This window comes from Coregonus lavaretus (genome assembly GCF_964263955.1).
Source record: "Coregonus lavaretus genome assembly, chromosome: 32".
In the NCBI taxonomy this organism is placed as follows: domain Eukaryota; kingdom Metazoa; phylum Chordata; class Actinopteri; order Salmoniformes; family Salmonidae; genus Coregonus; species Coregonus lavaretus.
Genome location: NC_140019.1, coordinates 12,476,091 through 12,496,518, shown reverse-complemented (window position 1 = coordinate 12,496,518; position 20,428 = coordinate 12,476,091). Strand labels below are relative to the sequence as shown.

Below are 20,428 nucleotides of genomic sequence, written 5' to 3'. Positions count from 1 at the left end.
GTAATGCAACCAGAACAGACTAACAACAACAGTCCCAATGCATCTCCATATTCATACATTTAAAAGTAGTCATGTTACAAAACACACCAGAATACCAAAGGGTAATTTGTTCAACTTTATTGAGAAAAAAAATTAAAGTAACCATTAAATAGCAGAGCTATTAGTTGATCGATCAGCCATCGAGAGCTTTGAATAACGTATTCAGTGCAAAAGCGAGAACAGTGTTGTGATGATCGATTAACTAATGGCTCCCGTTCTAACAAAAGGAAAAGGAGTAACAAAAAAGGTGAAACTTTAAAAAGTGGACACGTTTTCTCTCCTCAACTCTTTTCATTTCATTCTCAGCAGCACATAAACCAATTATTTATCTTATCAACATGCATAAAATGTTTTTTTTTGTCCTTATTTACTGCAGATATAGCTAACTTCAGCAATTCTCCATTCAAACAGTTAAGAGTAAGTGTATAATATTCACAGACCTCAGTTCTCTAATGCTATTGGAAAATCTTACAAAAGTGTGATTGCACCATGTTGATCCTCTCAATACAGAAATGGTGGCATTTGGAGAATCCTTATTCTTTTTAGTTGGCACCTTCTGCGTGAACTTAGAGAAATCAAGAGCTCTTCACAAAGTGGCTGTGGTTGGCTTTATACAGATACATGCTCCATTGAGAGTTCTGAGCAATTAGCAACTTTTGGAAAGAAGGGGGCCATGGAGACATTTTTACTTGTTAAGAGCATGTAAATAAATGTAGGGGGAGGGGGGGGGGGGGACAAAACAAATAAAATTACTGTTATTGGCTGATGGTAAGGGGTTGCGGCCGAATGGGCAAAACAATTACAGTAATTGAAAGTTTATTCCATCTATAACGCAAGTTGTTACGACCATGACAGATTATCACATGGCGTACTTCTGAGTCCATTCCCGGGCTATTCTGTTGTACCTGTGGAGACAGAACAAATAGAAAACAAATCAGCAAAAAATAAGACTATCAATACACAATAGACAAGGGGTGTGAAGATCAAGAACAATGCCATGCGTTACAACACAGCAACAGGTTGCCAACTACCCAAGTTGAACTTGAGATGCATGATGTTCACACATAAAACCCCCCATAGTCCCACCAAAATGGCATTCTATAGTCAAACAGTCACAGACAGACAATCAGACAGTGGAAATACTGTCAGAACCAAGCCACCATCCACCGAGGCAGATTTATTTAGAGCGGCCAAATATGTCACAGATGTCTCAAGTTTTGAGGGAGCGTGCAATTGACATGTTGACTGCAGGAATGTAAAACAGAGCTGTTGCCAGATAATTGAATGTTAATTTCTCTACCATAAACTGCCTCCAATGTCGTTTTAGAGAATTTGGCAGTACATCCAACCGGCCTCACAACCACAGGCCACGTGTAACCACGCCAGCCCAGGACCTCCACATCCAGCTTCTTAACCTGTGGGATCGTCTGAGGATGGGGAGTATTTCTGTCTGTATTAAAGCCCTTTTGTGGGGAAAACCTCATTCCGATTGGCTGGGCCTGGCTCCCAAGTGAAATCGTTGCGTTTATATTTTTGTTCAGTATATTATATATATATATATATACACACACACATATATACATACACATATACACACACGCTGAGTGTACAAAACATTAAGAACACCTGCTCTTTACATGACAGACTGTCCAGGTGAATCCAGGTGAAAGCTATGATCCCTTATTGATGTCACTTGTTAAATCCACTTCAAAACAGTATAGATGAAGGGGAGGAGACTGGTTAAAGAAGGATCTTTAAGCATTGAGACATGGATTGTGTGTGTGCCATTCAGAGGGTGAATGGGCAAGACAAAAGATTGAAGTGCCTTTGAACGGGGTATGGTAGTAGGTGCCAGGCGCACCAGTTTGCGTCAAGAACTGCAATGCTGCTGGGGTTTTCCACACTCAACAGTTTCCCGTGTGTATCAAGAATGGTCCACCACCCAAAGGACATCCAGCCAACTTGACAACTGTGGGAAGCATTGGAGTCAACATGGGCCAGCATCCCTGTGGAACGCTTGACACCTTGTAGAGTCCATGCCCTGACAAATTGGGGGGGGAGCAACCCAATATTAGGAAGGTGTTCCTAATGTTTGGTATATATATATATTTTATGCTCTCTACTTGTCAAGTGTTCCAAAAACGGGACATTTGTATTTTTACCTAAACATGCAAACACCATCAGATAGAATTCTTAGCAAGCAATGCACTGGAATGACATCTAACTGAAAGCCACACCCCTAATATGCCAAGAACATGACTGCATTGAGGCATAAAGCACTGTGCTTCTATGGCTATATGCACCATGCCACTGCCTACTTCATTAGCAAACAAGACAGCTCATAATCCAGTGCCTTTATCACAGTCACACCTATATTTTAACTTTAATTAGCTTTAAAAATGCAAAATTCTCTAAAGCCTCATGGCAAAATGTGTAGAATAGCATGAGATTAGCTATAAAAACGGCAGTTTCCCCTCTACCCCATGGCAAAATGTGTAGAATTGCAGGAAGTTAGCTGTATTGTGTGTTTTATTTGGGCCCACCCACATTTCTGCAGGTCCACCCACAAACGAATTTCTGGCCAAAGCCATCAATCACGTGACACCATTCATTCCTATGAAGACTCAATCACGCATTTGAAGTCAAATAAGTCAGTTATGATGGCGTCTCATGTCGGAGATTTATGTAGACATAACATGCACAGTTTGAGCTACTCCAGGAAGTGACGTTCCAGGCTAGCTCAGTGCTGCCCCCTCATTGAGTATCTCAAGTTGAAGGCCGACCGGGGTACTGCAGGCTGCCATTAGCTACTAAATTATCCTTATAACTTCTGTGTCCGATTTTAATATAATCAAGATATAAATCTGGTGTAGTAGAAGTAATTATTGGTGCCATGATTGTCTTCGAAATGTCTATTTATTTACACGAAGATTGACCAAAGACTGCCATTTTCCCCTTCACTATAATGGGGGAGGGGGGATCTTGTTTTCTGCAAACAATGCCTGCAGTACCGTGGTCGGCCTTGAACTTCGTGGCTTCAATGAGAGGGGGGAGGAGTCATTCTCCCCTGGTCACAACCCATAAAGCTCCACCACAGACACATACACAGTCCACTCCCTTCACAATGCAGGGCAGTCTTACCCTAAAGCATAGCGTACTTGTCTGTCCATTCTCTCGCTAGTCTATTATACCTGACATGGAAGGAAAAGTCCTATATTATAAAGATCTAACATTACAGGATGTAACTTTCATTTGGCACCTCTCGTGCAAGTCTTGGATCAAAAAGTAGCATCATATTTTTTCACAAATTATTAGAGTATGCAGTTTATGAACAAAATGTGAAAGCTGGAGACAAAGCTGGGTCTACAGTATACTCACTTTTCAGTATCTGTTTTGTAGATACGGGCGATTTCTGGCACTAACGGATCGTCAGGGTTGGGGTCACATAACAGTGAACAAATGGACAAAAGTACTGAAAAGGAGATTGAAAAGAAGTATTAGTAGTGGATCTTAGGCATGTGAATTTAAATGAAGTCACAAGGTAAAAATGTGTATCACAAAGCATGAAAAACATTGGACATCCTACCTTTAGAGATAGTTAATGCTGGAGACCACTGTGATCTCAAAATATCCAGGCAGATGCTACCGTTACTGTTAATATTTGGGTGATAAATTCTTGTGGTGAATGCTAGCTGCAATGAAAAGGTTGGAGCAGCAATCAAACATATGATTATATTGATCAACGGAAACCATACTCCTCAATCTTCTACATACGTCAAGAAAACTATTAATTTTAATAGAACAGAGGAACAGGAGAGGAAATAATTACCTTAGGTGGTTTGAAGGGGTAGTCTGTGGGGAAATGAATAGTCAGGAAAAAAACACCTCCTTGGTATGGACTGTCATTCTGAAAAGAAACAAAAATGTCAAAAGGACACACTGACCAGCCAAAACGCATGCAACTTCAAATTCATCAACGAGCAAACGCTACACAAATTATACTTACAGGCCCCATAATTGTAGCTTGCCAATGAAACACTGCCAAAACAGAAAGGAGATAGTTAGAGGAATGGTTCAGATGTTGAGAATGTTAGCTCTCATAAAAGTGCTTTGTTTGGCCTTACTGTCATCTCCAACGGGGCCAGCGGAACACTGTGCAGGAGGGTCCCTGGCCAGGTCGTTCAGCTCCTGAAAGAAGGACCAAACCAGGACACCATCAGTCCCACTGTTCCCCTACCAACATGGTTATTGAGTTTCTCATCCCTTCAACTCCACCTATTTAGCTTATCCAGCATAATGGCTGTGGTTGCAAACACGTGTGCATTGTTGCTTCTTTTTAGGACAACTAGAAACAGCAAACTCAGTGATACTGCTACTGCACAGACCTCACAGTTGTATTTCGAAGAGCATTTACATTGTATTTACATTGCTGACGTTGCAAAAAGCACTGCACAGGAAGTACTTCTAAAGGTTAATTAGGGACGGATGAAAAGAGGAATCAATTTTCATAATGAAACAGCACAATGACTAGTCTTGGCCAGTGGTGGAAAAAGTATGCAAATATCATACTTGAGTAAACGTAAAAGATACCTTAATAGAAAATGACTCAAGTAAAAAAGTCACACCAGTAAAATACTACTTGAGTAAAAGTCTAAAAGTATTTGGTTTTAAATATACTTAAGTATCAAAAGTAAATGTAATTTCTAAAATATACTTAAGAATCAAAAGTAAAAGTATAAATCATTTCAAAAGTCCTTATATTATGCAAACCAGATGGCATCATTTTATTTTATTTAGAAAGCCAGGGGCACACTCCAACACTCAGACATCATTTACTAACGAAGCATGTGTTTAGTGAGTCCGCCAGATCAGAGGCAGTAGGGATGACTAGGGATGTTCTTTTGATAAGTGCGCAAATCGGACCATCTTCCTGTCCTGCTAAGCAGGTACTTTTGGGTGTCAGGGAAAATGTATGAAGTAAAAAGTACATTATTTTCTTTAGGAATGTAGTGGAGTAAAAGTTGTCAAAAATATAAATAGTAAAGTACAGATACCCCAAACAACGACTTAAGTAGTACTTTAAAGTATTTTTACTTAAGTACTTTACACCACTGGTCTTGGCCGTAGTGAAAGTGGGCAGTGACTTAGCGTGTTTCTTGTATTGCAGTGATTGAGCATATGGTCTCTTGCAGAGCCCTGCCAGAGCAAACACTCCAGGAAACCAGATCAGGTAAGAACTTCTTGGGCCAATAAATAAAATTATATTTGTCACATGCTTCGTAAACAACAGGTGTAGACTAGTGATGTCACGACAAAATCTGAGTAGCCTAGCGTCCTGTTTGCCCCGTCCCCTTGTTCCCGTTTTCCAAATGTTCTGCGCATGTGCTACGCAAGAACCTGTCACTGAAATTCATGCTTCTACTCAATACAACAAACTTTAACTTCACACTGTTCAGTGTATAATAGAATATACTGCATAGAATTGCTGATTTGCAAAGGCCTACCTGTGATTTGGCTGGAGGAATGGGAGGAAGGAATATACATGTATAATGATCTACAAGTCATTGTGGCAGTAAGGGAAAACACTGCATGAAACATTCTTTACTCCTCAGTAAACACACACACAGCTCCCAACTTAAAATGTTAGGCACCATACAGAATTCAAGATGCACCAGAAATAGATACATTTTTGATATAGTTTAGGCTTACATTGAAGCACATCTCATGAGTAGCAGACACTTAATTTCTTCCTGTGCCAATCAAATTTGCCTAGACCTTCTGTCAAGGCCAAGAAACTCCTGGCAGATCAACTCAAACTGGACCCTAAACTCATGGAGATGGAGAAGGCGCATAGGAATGGCCCTTTCTTCCCCGATGGACGGCCCAGATCTATAGTGGTGAAACTGCTCAGGTTCAAAGACAAGGAGGAGATTCTCAGGAGAGCCAACTGCCTGAAGGGAACCAAAATCTTCATCAATGAAGACTTCTCCAAAAAGGTACGCCTCAAAAGAAAGGAACTGCTGCCACGACTAATTGAAGAACGAAAGAAAGGCAACATCTCATACCTTAAGTATAATCAGCTGGTCGTTCACCCCTCATCTCGTAGCCTATGGCAAGTGACTCAGCTATAGTCCACGGATTTGACACACACACACATATTTACTGTACTTTTCCCATGCGTTTCACCTAAACTCATGACCAAAAACACACATTGCTCTAAATGTCATAACCCTCTGAAGTCTTCAGTGGTGTTGTGGACTGTGTCAATGTGCATTCCATAGGAAGTGCACCCCTACTGATAAAACTAACACAAATGTATGGTTGTATTGTACATGAGGCATGGACTTCTATGTTTCCATTCCACTCTCTGGATGATTCCGACTGTATCACTCTTAGTTAGGCAGGATATCACCCCTGATAACATGATCTTTAACCCATTATATATTAATGAAGCGATCGATAAATATAATGATTGTGTTGATCCAGATTCAAATTTCCTGAAATTTACCAGAAATAAGATGATCACTTGTGATGGCTATTATGTTAAGCAATTTAACAACCCGGATAGCAGTTTATCTAATTCCAAGTCTAGCTTATTTTCTACCTTTCATTTGAATGTCCGCAGTCTTCCTAAAAATCATGACCACCTTGTTCATCATCGGCCTTCTCTCAGTCATGAATTTTCCATTGTTGCCATTTCAAAAATACGGTTGACTGAAGAGACAACCATGCTTTATGACATGTCTCCTCATAATGTTGTTCACCACCGTAGAACCTCAAAAGAGTGGGAGGAGTGGTGTCCATTTTTGTTCATAAACATGTTCAAATTCTTTGTAAGAGGACCTCACACTTACATCTGATAACACTGATGTTGAATCTCTTTTCATAGAAATTCCCTCCTGTTCTTTTTTTGGTGGTAAAAAAGTGGTAATTGGATGCATCCATCGGCCACCCGATTCTGACATTGGTAGTTTCATATCATATCCTTGCATCAACCTTGGTTTTGATTAATAATGAAGATAACATCTGTTTTCTATTGGGTGATTACAGCATACATTTATTTAAAAGTGAGAACCACTTACTGACATCTGACTTTTTGAATACTTTATACTCCAGCTCTCTGTATCCCCTCATATATAAGCCCACAAGAGTGACCAGTTCATCTGCCACCCTTACTGATAATATTTTTTACAAATTCCTTGAATAATGTGGCTAATACAGGTATACTTTATACTGACATTTGACCACTTTCCAATTTTCCACTTCTCTTTGGCAGCTGGAAATGAACAGATGGGAACGATTATTAGCATTAAATGTAGAATACTTAAAAGTATTTGTGAGAGATTTAAGTTGTTGATTGAAGATATTTCATGGGAAGATTATTATAATCAGGCCGATGTGGAGTCCACTTACCAGACTTTTCTCACATCTTTCAACTCTGTATTTCACCACTGCTTCCCTTAGTTTAATCACATAAGAGAGCAGCAGAACAGTTCTGGTAACCTTGGTTTACAACCGGTCAAAAAATAAAATCAACAAGTTGTATAAAAAGTTTCTCAAATCCCTCTCCCCTGAATTCTGTAAATTATAAAAAGCATAAGAACAAATTTACTCACCTACTTCAGGTATCCCAAAAAATATGTTTTACTTACAAATTCCAAGAAAACTTAAATAATAAAGTCAAAAAAAATTAAAGATAATAACACTTGGAAAATCAACCAATCAACTGTTGAATAAGAAAAAGCCATCTACAAATATCCATTCTCAAATTATTGTTGGAAATAAGACCTATGCTGATGTTATTTCATGTGAAATTAATAACTTTTTTGTGAATGTGGGTTCCTCTCTGTCAAAGAAAAATTTGAAAACTGATGGAAATCCCTTTCATTACATTAAGGGACATTTCCCTTCTCTGCTGAGGTTTGATCCTCCTGTTGTAATGGAGGTAATAGGTAACTTAAAGATATCAGCAGCAAGTCATGATGAGATTGATGCCTCTTTGGTGAAATAAGTGTATTCCTCAATCACTGAGCCTCTAAAGTATACAGTTGAAGTCGGAAGTTTACATACACCTTAGCCAAATACATTTAAATTCAGTTTTTCACAATTCCTGACATTTAATCCTAGTAAAACTTCCCTGTCTTAGGTCAGTTAGGATCACCACTGTATTTTAAGAATGTGAAATGTCAGAATAATAGTGGAGAGAATGATTTATTTAAGCTTTTATTTCTTTGATCACATTCCCAGTGGGTCAGAAGTTTACATACACTCAATTAGTATTTGGTAGCATTGCCTTTAAATTGTTTAACTTGGGTCAAACATGTCGGGTAGCCTTCCACAAGCTTCCCACAATAAGTTGGGTGAATTTTGGCCCATTCCTCCTGACAGAGCTGGTGTAACGGAGTCAGGTTTGTAGGCCTCCTTGCTCGCACATGCTTTTTCAGTTCTGCCCACAAACTTTCTGTAGGATTGAGGTCAGGGCTTTGTGATGGCCACTCCAATACCTTGACTTTGTTGTCCTTAAGCCATTTTGCCACATCTTTGGAAGTATGCTTGGGGTCATTGTCCATTTGGAAGACCCATTTGCGACCAAGCTTTAACTTCCTGACTGATGTCTTGAGATGTTGCTTCAATATATCCACATACTTTTCCTTCCTCATGATGCCATCTATTTTGTGAAGTGCACCAGTCCCTCCTGCAGCAAAGCACCCCCACAGCATGATCCTGCCACCCCCGTGCTTCACAGTTGGGATGGTGTTCTACGGCTTGCAAGCCACCCCCTTTTTCCTCCAAACATAACGATGGTCATTATGGCCAAACAGTTCTATTTTTGTTTCATCAGACCAGACGACATTTCCCCAAAAAGTACGATCTTTGTCCCTTTGTGCAGTTGCAAACCGTAGTCTGGCTTTTTTATGGCGGTTTTGGAGCAGTGGCTTCTTCCTTGCTGAGCGGCCATTCAGGTTATGTCGATATAGGACTTGTTTTACTGTGGATATAGATACTTTTGTACCGGTTTCTTCCAGCATCTTCACAAGGTCCTTTGCTGTTGTTCTGGGATTGATTTGCACTTTTCGCACCAAAGTACATTCATCTCTAGGAGTCAGAACGCGTCTCCTTTCTGAGCGGTATGACGGCTGCGTGGTCCCATGGTGTTTCTACTTGCGTACTATTGTTTGTACAGAAGAATGTGGTACCCTCAGGCGTTTGGAAATTGCTCCCAAGGATGAACCAGACTTGTGGAGGTGGCTGATTTTAAGCAAAGAGGCACTGAGTTTGAAGGTAGGCCTTGAAATACATCCACAGGTACACCTCCAATTGACTCAAATGATATCCTCCCGAGTGGCGCAGTGGTCTAAGGCTGTGCCACTAGAGATCCTGGTTCGAATCCAGGCTCTGTCGTAGCCGGCCGCGACCGGGAGACCCATGGGGTGGCGCACAATTGGCCCAGTGTCGTCTAGGGGACGGAATGACCGGCAGGGATGTAGCTCAGTTGGTAGAGCATGGCGTTTGCAACGCCAGGGTTGTGGGTTCGATTCCCATGGGGGGCCAGTATGAAAAATTAAATAGAAAATAATGCATGCACTAACTGTAATTCGCTCTGGATAAGAGCATCTGCTAAATGACTAAAATGTAAAATGTAATTAGCCTATCAGAAGCTTCTAAAGCCATGATATCATTTTCTGGAATTTTCGAAGCTGTTTAAAAAGGCACAGTCAACTTAGTGTATGTAAACTTCTGACTCACTGGAATTGTGATACAGTGAATTATAAGTGAAATAATCTGTCTGTAAACAATTGTTGGAAAAATTACTAACCGACTTGCCAAAACTATAGTTTGTTAACAGGACATTTGTGGAGTGGTTGAAAAACGAATTTTAAAATGACTCCAACCTAAGTGTATGTAAACTTCCGACTTCAACTGTATCTTCACCAAATCTATGCAAACTGGTATTGTTCCTAAAGATTAGAAAATTGCCAAAATTATCCCCTTCTATAAATCTGGGGATCGAAGATCTTTTACAAATTATCGCCCAATATCTGTCCTACCAAGTTTTCTAAAATCCTAGAAAAATTGGTATAAGAGAATGTTGAAACATTTAAAATCAACACTATTCTAGGTGAGCACCAATATGGTTTTCATAAAAAATATTCCACAGATATGGCTCTTTTGCAAATTGTGGATAAAATATTTACAGCCCGTAACAATGAATATGCTCTTGGCATCTTTTTTGATTTATCCAAAGCATTTGACATGGTTGATCATTAAATATTACTTTCCAAATTGCATTATGGTTTTCATGATTATACATATAATTAGTTATAGTTATGTTTATGATAGAGAACAATTTGTTTAGGCAAACAATAATTGGACCTTTGTTATTCCTAATATATATCAATGACCTTGCTGCTGTGTCTTCTACCGTACTTCCCACTCTCTTTGCTGATGATACCAATTTGATTTTATCACAATTTTGATTCACTAATTAATGAAGTCAACTCGCATGGCCAAATTTTCTGAATGGTTCCAGATAAACAAATTATCTTTAAATGTTAAAAGAAATCCAACTTTATTGTATTCACTAGTAAGAATAAGAAATATTGTTAAAAAAAAGAGCCAGAATCTGAATTGGTGGGAATGAAATGGAACAAGTCACATCCACTAGATTCCTTGGAGTTCTAATTGATGAAAGTAATCCTGGAAAGATCATATTCAATTTGTCTGCAGCAAAGTGATGAAATATGTTGGTATCATCAGAAGGATTAGTGGTTTGGTTCATCAGGCTTGCTTCCTAACTCTTTACCCATATCTGATTTACTTTAATATTTTCTGGGCCAGTACATACAGTGGAGAGTACAAGTATTTGATAACCTGCAGAATCGGCAGGTTTTCCTGCTTACAAAGCATGTAGAGGTCTGTAATTTTTATCATAGATACACTTCAACTGTGAGAGACGGAATCTAAAACAAAAATCCAGAAAATCACATTGTATGATTTCTAAGTAATTAATTTGCATTTTATTGCATGACATAAGTATTTGATCACCTACCAACCAGTAAGAATTCCGTCTCTCACAGACATGTTACTTTTTCTTTAAGAAGCCCTCCTGTTCTCCACTCATTACCTGTATTAACTGCACCTGTTTGAACTCATTACCTGTATAAAAGACACCTGTCCACACACTCAAACAGACTCCAACCTCTCCACAATGGCCAAGACCAGAGAGATGTTTAAGGACATCAGGGATAAAATTGTAGGCTGGGATGGGCTACAGGACAATAGGCAAGCAGCTTGGTGAGAAGGCAACAACTGTTGGCGCAATTATTAGAAAATGGAAGAAGTTCAAGATGACGGTCAATCACCCTCGGTCTGGGGCTTTATGCAAGATTTCACCTCGTGGGGCATCAATGATCATGAGGAAGGTGAGGGATCAGCCCAGAACTACACGGCAAGACCTGGTCAATGACCTGCAGAGAGCTGGGACCACAGTCTCAAAGAAAGCCATTAGTAACACACTACGCCGTCATGGATTAAAATCCTGCAGCGCAAGCAAGGTCCCCCTGCTAAAGCCAGCGCATGTCCAGGCCCGTCTGAAGTTTGCCAATGACCATCTGGATGATCCAGAGGTGGAATGGGAGAAGGTCATGTGGTCTGTACTCCTGAGTGGCGCAGTGGTCTAAGGCACTGCATCGCAGTGCTAACTGTGCCACTAGAGATCCTGGTTCGAATCCAGGCTCTGTCGCAGCCGGCCGCGACCGGGAGACTCATGGGCGGCGCACAATTGGCCCAGCGTCGTCCAGGGTAGGGGAGGGAATGGCCGGCAGGGATGTAGCTCAGTTGATAGAGCAATGGCGTTTGCAACGCCAGGGTTGTGGGTTCGATTCCCAGGGGGGGCCAGTATAAAACATTTTTTATATTCACTAACTGTAAGTCGCTCTGGATAAGAGCGTCTGCTAAATGACTAAAATGTCAAATGTAATGTAAAATGTCTGATGAGACAAAAATAGAGCTTTTTGGTCTAAACTCCACTCGCCGTGTTTGGAGGAAGAAGAAGGATGAGTACAACCCCAAGAACACCATTCCAACCGTGAAGCATGGAGGTGGAAACATAATTCTTTGGGGATGATTTTCTGCAAAGGGGACAGGACGACTGCACCGTATTGAGGGGAGGATGGATGGGGCCATGTATCGCGAGATCTTGGCCAACAACCTCCTTCCCTCAGTAAGAGCATTGAAGATGGGTCGTGGCTGGGTCTTCCAGCATGACAACGACCCAAAACACACAGCCAGGGCAACTAAGGAGTGGCTCCGTAAGAAGCATCTCAAGGTCCTGGAGTGGCCTAGCCAGTCTCCGGACCTGAACCCAATAGAAAATCTTTGGAGGGAGCTGAAAGTCTGTATTGCCCAGCGACAGCCCCGAAACCTGAAGGATCTGGAGAAGGTCTGTATGGAGGAGTGGGCCTAAATCCCTGCTGCAGTGTGCGCAAACCTGGTCAAGACCTACAGGAAACGTATGATCTCTGTAATTGCAAACAAAGGTTTCTGTACCAAATATTAAGTTCTGCTTTTCTGATGTATCAAATACTTATGTCATGCAATAAAATGCTAATTAATTACTTAGATAAAGAGGTACCATACTCTGGAATTCTTATCTTCACATTGGCAAAAGCTCATTATCCCTCAATAACTTCAAGACCAGACTGGGGGTCAGCCTGATGATCCAGACTACTCAGTAATCTCCTCCATATAGCCCAACTCTCACATCAACACACACACACTCTTAAACAAAACATATACTGTTTATAATTTTTTGTGATTGCTGATCGGTTCATTTATAAATGAGTGGTTTTGTTATCCGTTTTAACAAACCTTTATTTTTGTACTTATGTATTGTATATTGTTTTTTTGTGGTGTGGTTTTTATACAAGCCCTTGGACTTCCAACCACACCTGCACACTTATTTTTTTGTAGCTCTTGTTGTTTATCACTTATTTTCTTTGGTGCAAATAAATTTAACCTAAACCTAAGTTACCAGGTTGTAAGCTAGCTAGGTAACATGACTGAAAAACTTTATCATACCAATAATTAACAACCCGCGATTAGTTTAACACTGCCCGCGACATGGTTTGTGAAATTATAAACACTGAACAAAAATATAAAATGCATCATGTAAAGTGTTGGTCCCATGTTTCTTGAGCTGAAATAAAAGATCCCAGAAATGTTCCATACGCACAAATAGCTTCATACATTTTGTGCACAAATTTGTTTAAATCCCTGTTAGTGAGCATTTCTCCTAAATCAAGATAATCCATCCACCTGACAGGTGTGGCATATCAAGAAGCTGATTAAACAGCATGATCATTACACAGGTACACCTTGTGCTGTGGACAATAAAAAGGCCACTAAAATGCGCAGTTTTGTCACAACACAACAGACAATGAACCCAATTGCATTTTATCGATGCCAATTTGAATGCGCAGAGATATCGTGACGAGATCCTATGGTCGTGCCATTCATAAGCCACCATCACCTCATGTTTCAGCATGATAATGCACAGCCCATGTCGCAAGGATCTGTACACAATTCCTGGAAGCTGAAAATGTCCCAGTTCTTCCATGGCCTGCATACTCAGACATGTCACCCATTGAGCATGTTTGGGATGCTCTGGATGGACAGCGTGTTCCAGTTCCCGACAATGTCCAGCAATTTCGCACAGACATTGAAGAGGAGTGGGACAACATTCCACAGCCTAATCAACTATGTGAAGGAGATATGCCATGCTGCAAGAGGCAAATGGTGGTCACACCAGATACGGAGTTGTTTTCTGATCCACGCCCCTACTTTTTTTTAAAGGTACAGTATCTGTGACCAACAGATGCATATATGTATTCCCAGTCATGTGAAATCCATAGACTATGGTCTAATTTTTTTTTTCAATTGACTGATTTGCTTATATGAACTGTAACTCAGTTAAATCTTTGAAATTGTTGCATGTCATGTTTATATTTTTGTTCAGTATAAAATTAGCGCGAAAGATATTACTGGTGCTATGGGTCATTTTTTTTTAAACGTTCAGGCTAGAGACAAGCCGTTCTCTGATGTAAAGCTGCAAGCATGCCAGCCGCGAAGCTGTGCTCCATTTCCCCCCTCTGGCACTTAGAGTCTGTGTACAGCGAACTTGCAGTGTAATCAGACTGGCCTGTGTCATGGTTATAACATTTGTACATTGTCACAAATACAGTGGGGAGAACAAGTGTTTGTTACACTGCCGATTTTGCAGGTTTTCCTACTTACAAAGCATGTAGAGGTCTGTAATTTTTATCATCACTTCAACTGTGAGAGACGGAATCTAAAACAAAAATCCAGAAAATCACATTGTATGATTTAAGTAATTAATTTGCATTTTATTTCTGGATTTTTGTTTTAGATTCCGTCTCTCATAGTTGAAGTGTACCCATGATAAAAATTACAGACCTCTACATGCTTTGTAAGTAGGAAAACCTGCAAAATCGGCAGTGTATCAAATACTTGTTCTCCCCACTGTATAACAGAAGAATCATTATGGTTTGCATCCCCACTCGCCATCATGGCTAAATTAGAGGAACAGATGCGCAGGAAGAGCGGATGGAGAGAAGCAGGTGAGTGAGGTCTGGTAGGGGATGCGGCTGGCTGATTACAGCTGCCACGTGATATGCACATGAAAGTGGCTTTTGCTTAAATTCAACTGAATTTATGAACAAAACTGACTTTACAAAACTTTTATAATTTATGAAAAATGTGGTAGTATCATATGAAACGGTACTACGGTTTTCTAAAATGTTGGTATCATAAGTATCATGATGTTTTGGTACTGTGATATTAACGTGGTACCGGTATACCATGCCACTAACAGTGAAATATTTACTTACGGGCACTTCCCAACAATGCAGAGAGAAATAATAGAAAAATTATAACACAAGGAATAAATACACAATGAGTAACGATAACTTGGCTATATACATGGGGTACCACTACCAAGTCGATGTGCAGGGGTACGAGGTAATTGAGGTAGATATGTACATATACAGTGAATTCGGAAACCATTCAGACCCCTTGACTTTTTCCACATTTTGTTAAGTTACAGCCTTATTCTAAAATGGATTAAATCGTTTTCCTAAATCAATCTACACACAATACCCCATAATGACAAAGCAAAAATTGGTTTTTAGAAATGTTTGCAAATGTATTAAAAATAAAAGACTGAACTATCACATTTACATAAGTATTCAGACACTTTACTCAGTACTTTGTTGAAGGACCTTTGGCAGCGATTATGGCCTCGAGTCTTCTTGGGTATGACTCTACAAGCTTTGAACACCTGTATTTGGGGAGTTTCTCCCATTATTCTCCGCAGATTGAATGGAGAGCATTGCTGCACAACTATTTTCAGGTCCCTCCAGAGATGTTTGATCGGGTTCAAGTCCGGGCTCTGGCTGAGCCGCTCATGGACATTCATTCAGAGACTTGTCCCAAAGCCACTCCTGCGTTGTCTTGGCTGTGTACTAAGGGTCGTTGTCCTGTTGGAAGGTGAACCTTCGCCCCAGTCTGAGGTCCTGAGCGCTCAGGACTTCATCAAGGATCTCTCTGTACTTTGCTCTGTTGATCTTTGCCTCGATCCTGACTAGTCTCCCAGTCCCTGCCGCTGAAAAACATCCCCACAGCATGATGCCACCACCATGCTTCACTGTAGGGATGGTGCTAGGTTTCCTCCAGACATGAACCTTGGCATTCAGGCCAGAGTTCAATCTTGGTTTCATCAGACTAGAGAATCTTGTTTCTCATGGTCTGAGAGTCCTTTAGGTGCCTTTTGGCAAACTGCAAGCGGGTTGTCATGTGCATTTTACTGAAGAGTGGCTTCCATCTGGCCACTCTACCATAAAGGCCTGATTGGTGGAGTGCTGCAGAGATGGTTGTCTGGAAGGTTCTCCCATCTCCACAGAGGAACTCTGGAGCTCTGTCAGAGTGACCATCGGGTTCCTTGGTCACCTCCCTGACCAAGGCCCTTCTCCCCTGATTGCTCAGTTTGGCCGGGCGGCCAGCTCTAGGAAGAGTCTTGGTGGTTCCAAACTTCTTCCATTTAAGAATGATGGAGGCCACTGTGTTCTTGGGGACCTCCAATGCTGCAGATATTTTTTGGTACCCTTCCCCAGATCTGTGCCTTGACACAATCCTGTCTCGGAGCTCTACGGACCTCATGGCTTGGCTTTTTCTCTGACATGCACTGTCAACTGTGGGACCTTATATAGACAGGTGTGTGCCTTTCCAAATCATGTCCAATCAATTGAATTTACCACAAGTTGTAGAAACATCTCAAGGATGATCAATGGAAACAGGATGCACCTGAGCTCAATTTCGAGTCTCATAACAAAGGGTCTGAATACTTTTGCAAATAAGGTATCTGTTTTTTTATTTGTAATACATTTGCAAACATTTCCACAAACCTGTTTTCGCTTTGTCATTATGGGGTATATTGATGATGATTTTTATTAATTTAATCAATTTAGAATAAGGCTGTAACGTAACAAAATGTGGAAAAAAGGAAGTGGTCTGAATACTTTCCGAATGCACTGTAGGTAGGGATAAAGTGACTAGGCAACAGGATAGATAATAAACTACTGTGGTGAGTCAAAAGAGTTAGTGCAAAAAGGGTCAATGCAGATAGTCCAGGTAGCTATTGATTAACTATTTAGCACTCTCATTGCTTGGGGGTAGAAGCTGTTCAGGGTCCTGTTGATTACAGTCTATATTGCATATGGGTCTGATTGGGAGTGGATGAGAATGTTTGTCATCAAATAGATCAGTAAAAGAGGTGTAAGCCTTGAGCAGGCAGGAAGCTGTGGGCTGTGTTTCCGTCAGGCACAGGTGGTGTCTGTGCAAAGCTGAGCTAGAGTACAGACACACACAGCTGTCACTCAACCTGTAACAGGCTAACAGCCTGTGTGACAGACCCTTGACATGGGCCTAGGCTTCCTCTCCCATGGTCAACTAACAGGTTAGAAAGATCAACACACAACCATTATGTAAATACAGACCTGCTATAACTCAGTAATAAACATAGGCCTGTATAGGGCGGCAGGTAGCTTAGTGGTAACCGAAATGTCGCTGGTTCTAATCCCCGAGCCGACTAGGTGAAAAATCTGTCGATGTGCCCTTGAGCAAGGCACTTAACCCTAATTGCTCCTGTAAGTCGCTCTGGATAAGAGCGTCTGCTAAATGATTAATTATTATTATTAGACTTGAGTGATGCGTATGTGAGTCAAGGCTAGGAATTAGCATCTAGCGATAGGGAATACAGAATTTAGCACGATGGATGAAAGCCTATCCCTGTCAAATTGTGGCAATGTCTTACTCAAACACCTGAGTCAGAATGAGGATTGGCCTGACCAGTGTTATATGGTGGGAGCCCAAATGGGAGGAAAAGACAACAGCAGCATTTCTGTCAATGTGTGTCTTTCTGCACTCAAGCACTTCTCTGTGGTTGAGCAAACCTTAAGAGTGGGCTTAGTGAAATTATAAAGATTTTTGATAAGGAAATTATGCATCATAATAAACCTGAGTTATTTACATTTTACATTTTAGTCATTTAGCAGACGCTCTTATCCAGAGCGACTTACATAGTGCATACATTATTTTTTTATTTTTCAAACTGGCCCCCTGTGGGGTTATGTGCAACTTCCTTCATGTTTAGACCTATATTTTGTTGCTGGTTTCATAAACTATGCTGGTTCAATTCAGTTCAATTGTGTCAGTACCTTAGAAACTAACATCCAATTCTAATAGGTTATTTATTAGGCTAGAAGTTATTTGTACACTAACAACCAATGTTCCCCTTTATTTTCAGGCAGGCCTCAAAGGGCTTTGAAGCAACATCCAGGGTTACCAGACATTTATTTTTAGGCATGGGCCCTGTCCCACTTATGGTGAGCATATAGCAAGCAGCATAGGCCTACATTTGTTTACATCTATTCAAACTGAATGTTTATAAGATATGCCTTACATAACACCCACCAAAAGAAAAGGGTACAGGCACTGGTTAAACACCTACTAAAGCAATCTAATGTTGGTGACTTCCATGGTGTTTTAGTTTGAATATTTGCCAATTACAATAGAATAGGCAAAACTTTAGCTTAATGCCATGGCCCTATACCATTCAAAGCTGAGTAATATGGTATGCTTTCAACTAACTACATTTCTTGCATTTTCATCTTGAGTTCTGTGTCCAAGTCAAGTGTCAGTGCATGACACCTCTAAAGCAAGATTAGGAGAGGTGTTGAATATAGAACTTGGCTTGGGGGGGACACAGCAATTCCAGACTATTATTGTAGTAATCACCACAGCAGCTAGCTAGGTCTATTTTTATATACGCGTTTCTGAATATAATAGAGGCCAGAAAATACCCACACCAGGATGACACTTGACTTCACCAGCTTGCATGACAAGTTTTATATTTCCAGCAAGGAACTCCAAACCGAAACATGCCACGAGCTTGTAACGTTAGTGGTATGCAACAACCTTATCCTCCATCTCATCAGGTTTCACCATGACTTGTTAGCTAGCTAGCTAACGTTAGCTCCAGTATAAGTTTAGGGGCTAACGACTCATATAGCTTGGATTTTTAGCTAACGTTACTTAGATTCTGAACTAATGTTTTGGTCACTCACTTTAAATTTACTAAAACTAGCTAACATTCGCTAGCTAGCTAAGCTAGGCCCTGCTGCCACTTTACTGCTGCTGCTAGCTAAGATGGCTAACCAAACGCCAAGGCAGCACGCTTGGCTAGCTAACGTTATAGTTAGCTAACGTTATAACGAGCTAGCTAACCTTATAGTTAGCTTCTCACTCACTGTAAAACGACATCAACTAACGTAGTTATCTAGCTAAAACGACAGATATCAATTTTACCACATTAGCTACCTGCTTCAGAACATCTAACTTATTAAGCAGTGTTTACGGCAAAGTGTCAAACAATCCATTTACCTTGTGAATTCGTTTTAAGGCCATTCTGCCAGTGCGTAGCAGGGAGCGGTTGTCGAAGAGAGAGAGCACAGGCTAGCTACGTGATGCTAACTAGCATATAGCAATGAGCTGTAGTGTACGGCGAACTACCTAACGTGTTAGTTACCTAGCTAGCTTTACATAAACTGACAATTTTACTTTTACAGTTGCGAAACGGGTATCAATATAGAATGATATTCTCGCTTTTCCTTTGTCGACAGCCTTTGACTGCACTGTTATTATAACGTTGCCGTTACAAACTTCACCAGCCGAATGAATACGTTAGCTCGGCTCGTTCTTCTGGTCACGACTGTGAAGTGAGCAATATTCGCGATGAGTGCAATCAGCGGTTCGCCTTCAAAAGAAAAGTCCCGCATTGAAACTGATGCAAACGGATACAAATAGTGTAAACATGTCAGAATTGGAGGTTGTATTAAGCCATTTATACCTGCCATTTACTACTGTATTTAATTTCCCCTTTTTCAGAACCACACACAAACTCTTGACAATTGTCAAGCCATACACAGTGCTGTGCCGTGCCGTTACTGCTCTGTGAATCAGCGTAATTAAACAACCTCAACTGGAATCCTACCGGTCTGTCATCTGTGCCCTTACAAGCACCTGGGAGAGAACACTTAGTGCTAAGTAAAACCTAACCCTACAGAATATACAGTCAACCAAGTCCTCAACTACATTGTGGTCCATTCGAGACGGATCTTCAGTGCTTTTTCCCAGAGCAAGATGCAAGACTACTATGTGAGTGAAGCTTTCACACAGCCAACAGTTCGTCCGAAGCGTCAGACACGGCCACCACAGCATCTACAAGATTACGAGGTAGGCTATGTGAGCCATAGACTGCATGCTTCACCACACCATAGCACAGCACGGTATGATGTACATGGGCAGGAAGAGGAGTGGTATTCTCATCAAGAAGGAGCAGCCAAGACCCCCTTCACCACGTCATGTGCAACCTCATCCACTCACCAGGTTCAATGGGATGCTGCCCCAGAGAGGGACCATCAGAGCCATCACCACAGAGGGTATGGTTCAGAACCCCAGCTAGCCCACAGCCTGCAGAGAAAAAGAGAGCACATGGAGATAAGCAGAGAAGCCTCCACACCCTATGCTTACCGGGAGCACAGGAAGAGCTAGAGGAGATCCGGAAAGAGAACGAGAAGCTGTGTATCTCTCAACTAGCCATACAGAGATAATTCGCCAAGTTTGACAGAGTTAAACAGGAAATGAGGAAGATTGTGGATAAGGTCTGCAGTCTCCAGCCACCCCTTGACCCGACTGCAGCCAGCTACACCCACACAAAGTCTACTCAACAACAGTCTGGCCCCGCTGTACGAAT

The 20,428-nt window shown here is 41.0% G+C and overlaps 1 protein-coding gene across 1 annotated transcript; it reads right to left on the bottom strand.

Moving 5' to 3' along the window:
- Positions 1-102: 102 nt before the first annotated feature.
- On the bottom strand, positions 103-19,388 carry LOC311107957 (ubiquitin-conjugating enzyme E2 D2-like). Its single transcript, XM_084150583.1, has 7 exons — positions 19,057-19,388; positions 4,164-4,227; positions 4,046-4,077; positions 3,869-3,946; positions 3,626-3,731; positions 3,418-3,511; positions 103-944 (listed from the first exon to the last, which is right to left on the bottom strand). The coding sequence occupies exons 1-7, from the start codon at positions 19,078-19,080 to the stop codon at positions 899-901; spliced, it is 444 nt and encodes a 147-aa protein (XP_084006709.1). The 5' UTR covers positions 19,081-19,388; the 3' UTR covers positions 103-898.
- Positions 19,389-20,428: the final 1,040 nt, after the last annotated feature.

Bases quoted from the DNA above. Each gene is read 5' to 3' on its own strand.
- LOC311107957 (XM_084150583.1), bottom strand. From the start codon at position 19,080: ATGGCCTTAAAACGAATTCACAAG. The intron at 3,947-4,045 runs GTAAGTATAATT...GTTTCTTTTCAG, and splicing joins AAGCTACAATTATGGGGCCT to AATGACAGTCCATACCAAGG. The intron at 3,732-3,868 runs GTAATTATTTCC...TTTTCATTGCAG, and splicing joins ACCCCTTCAAACCACCTAAG to CTAGCATTCACCACAAGAAT.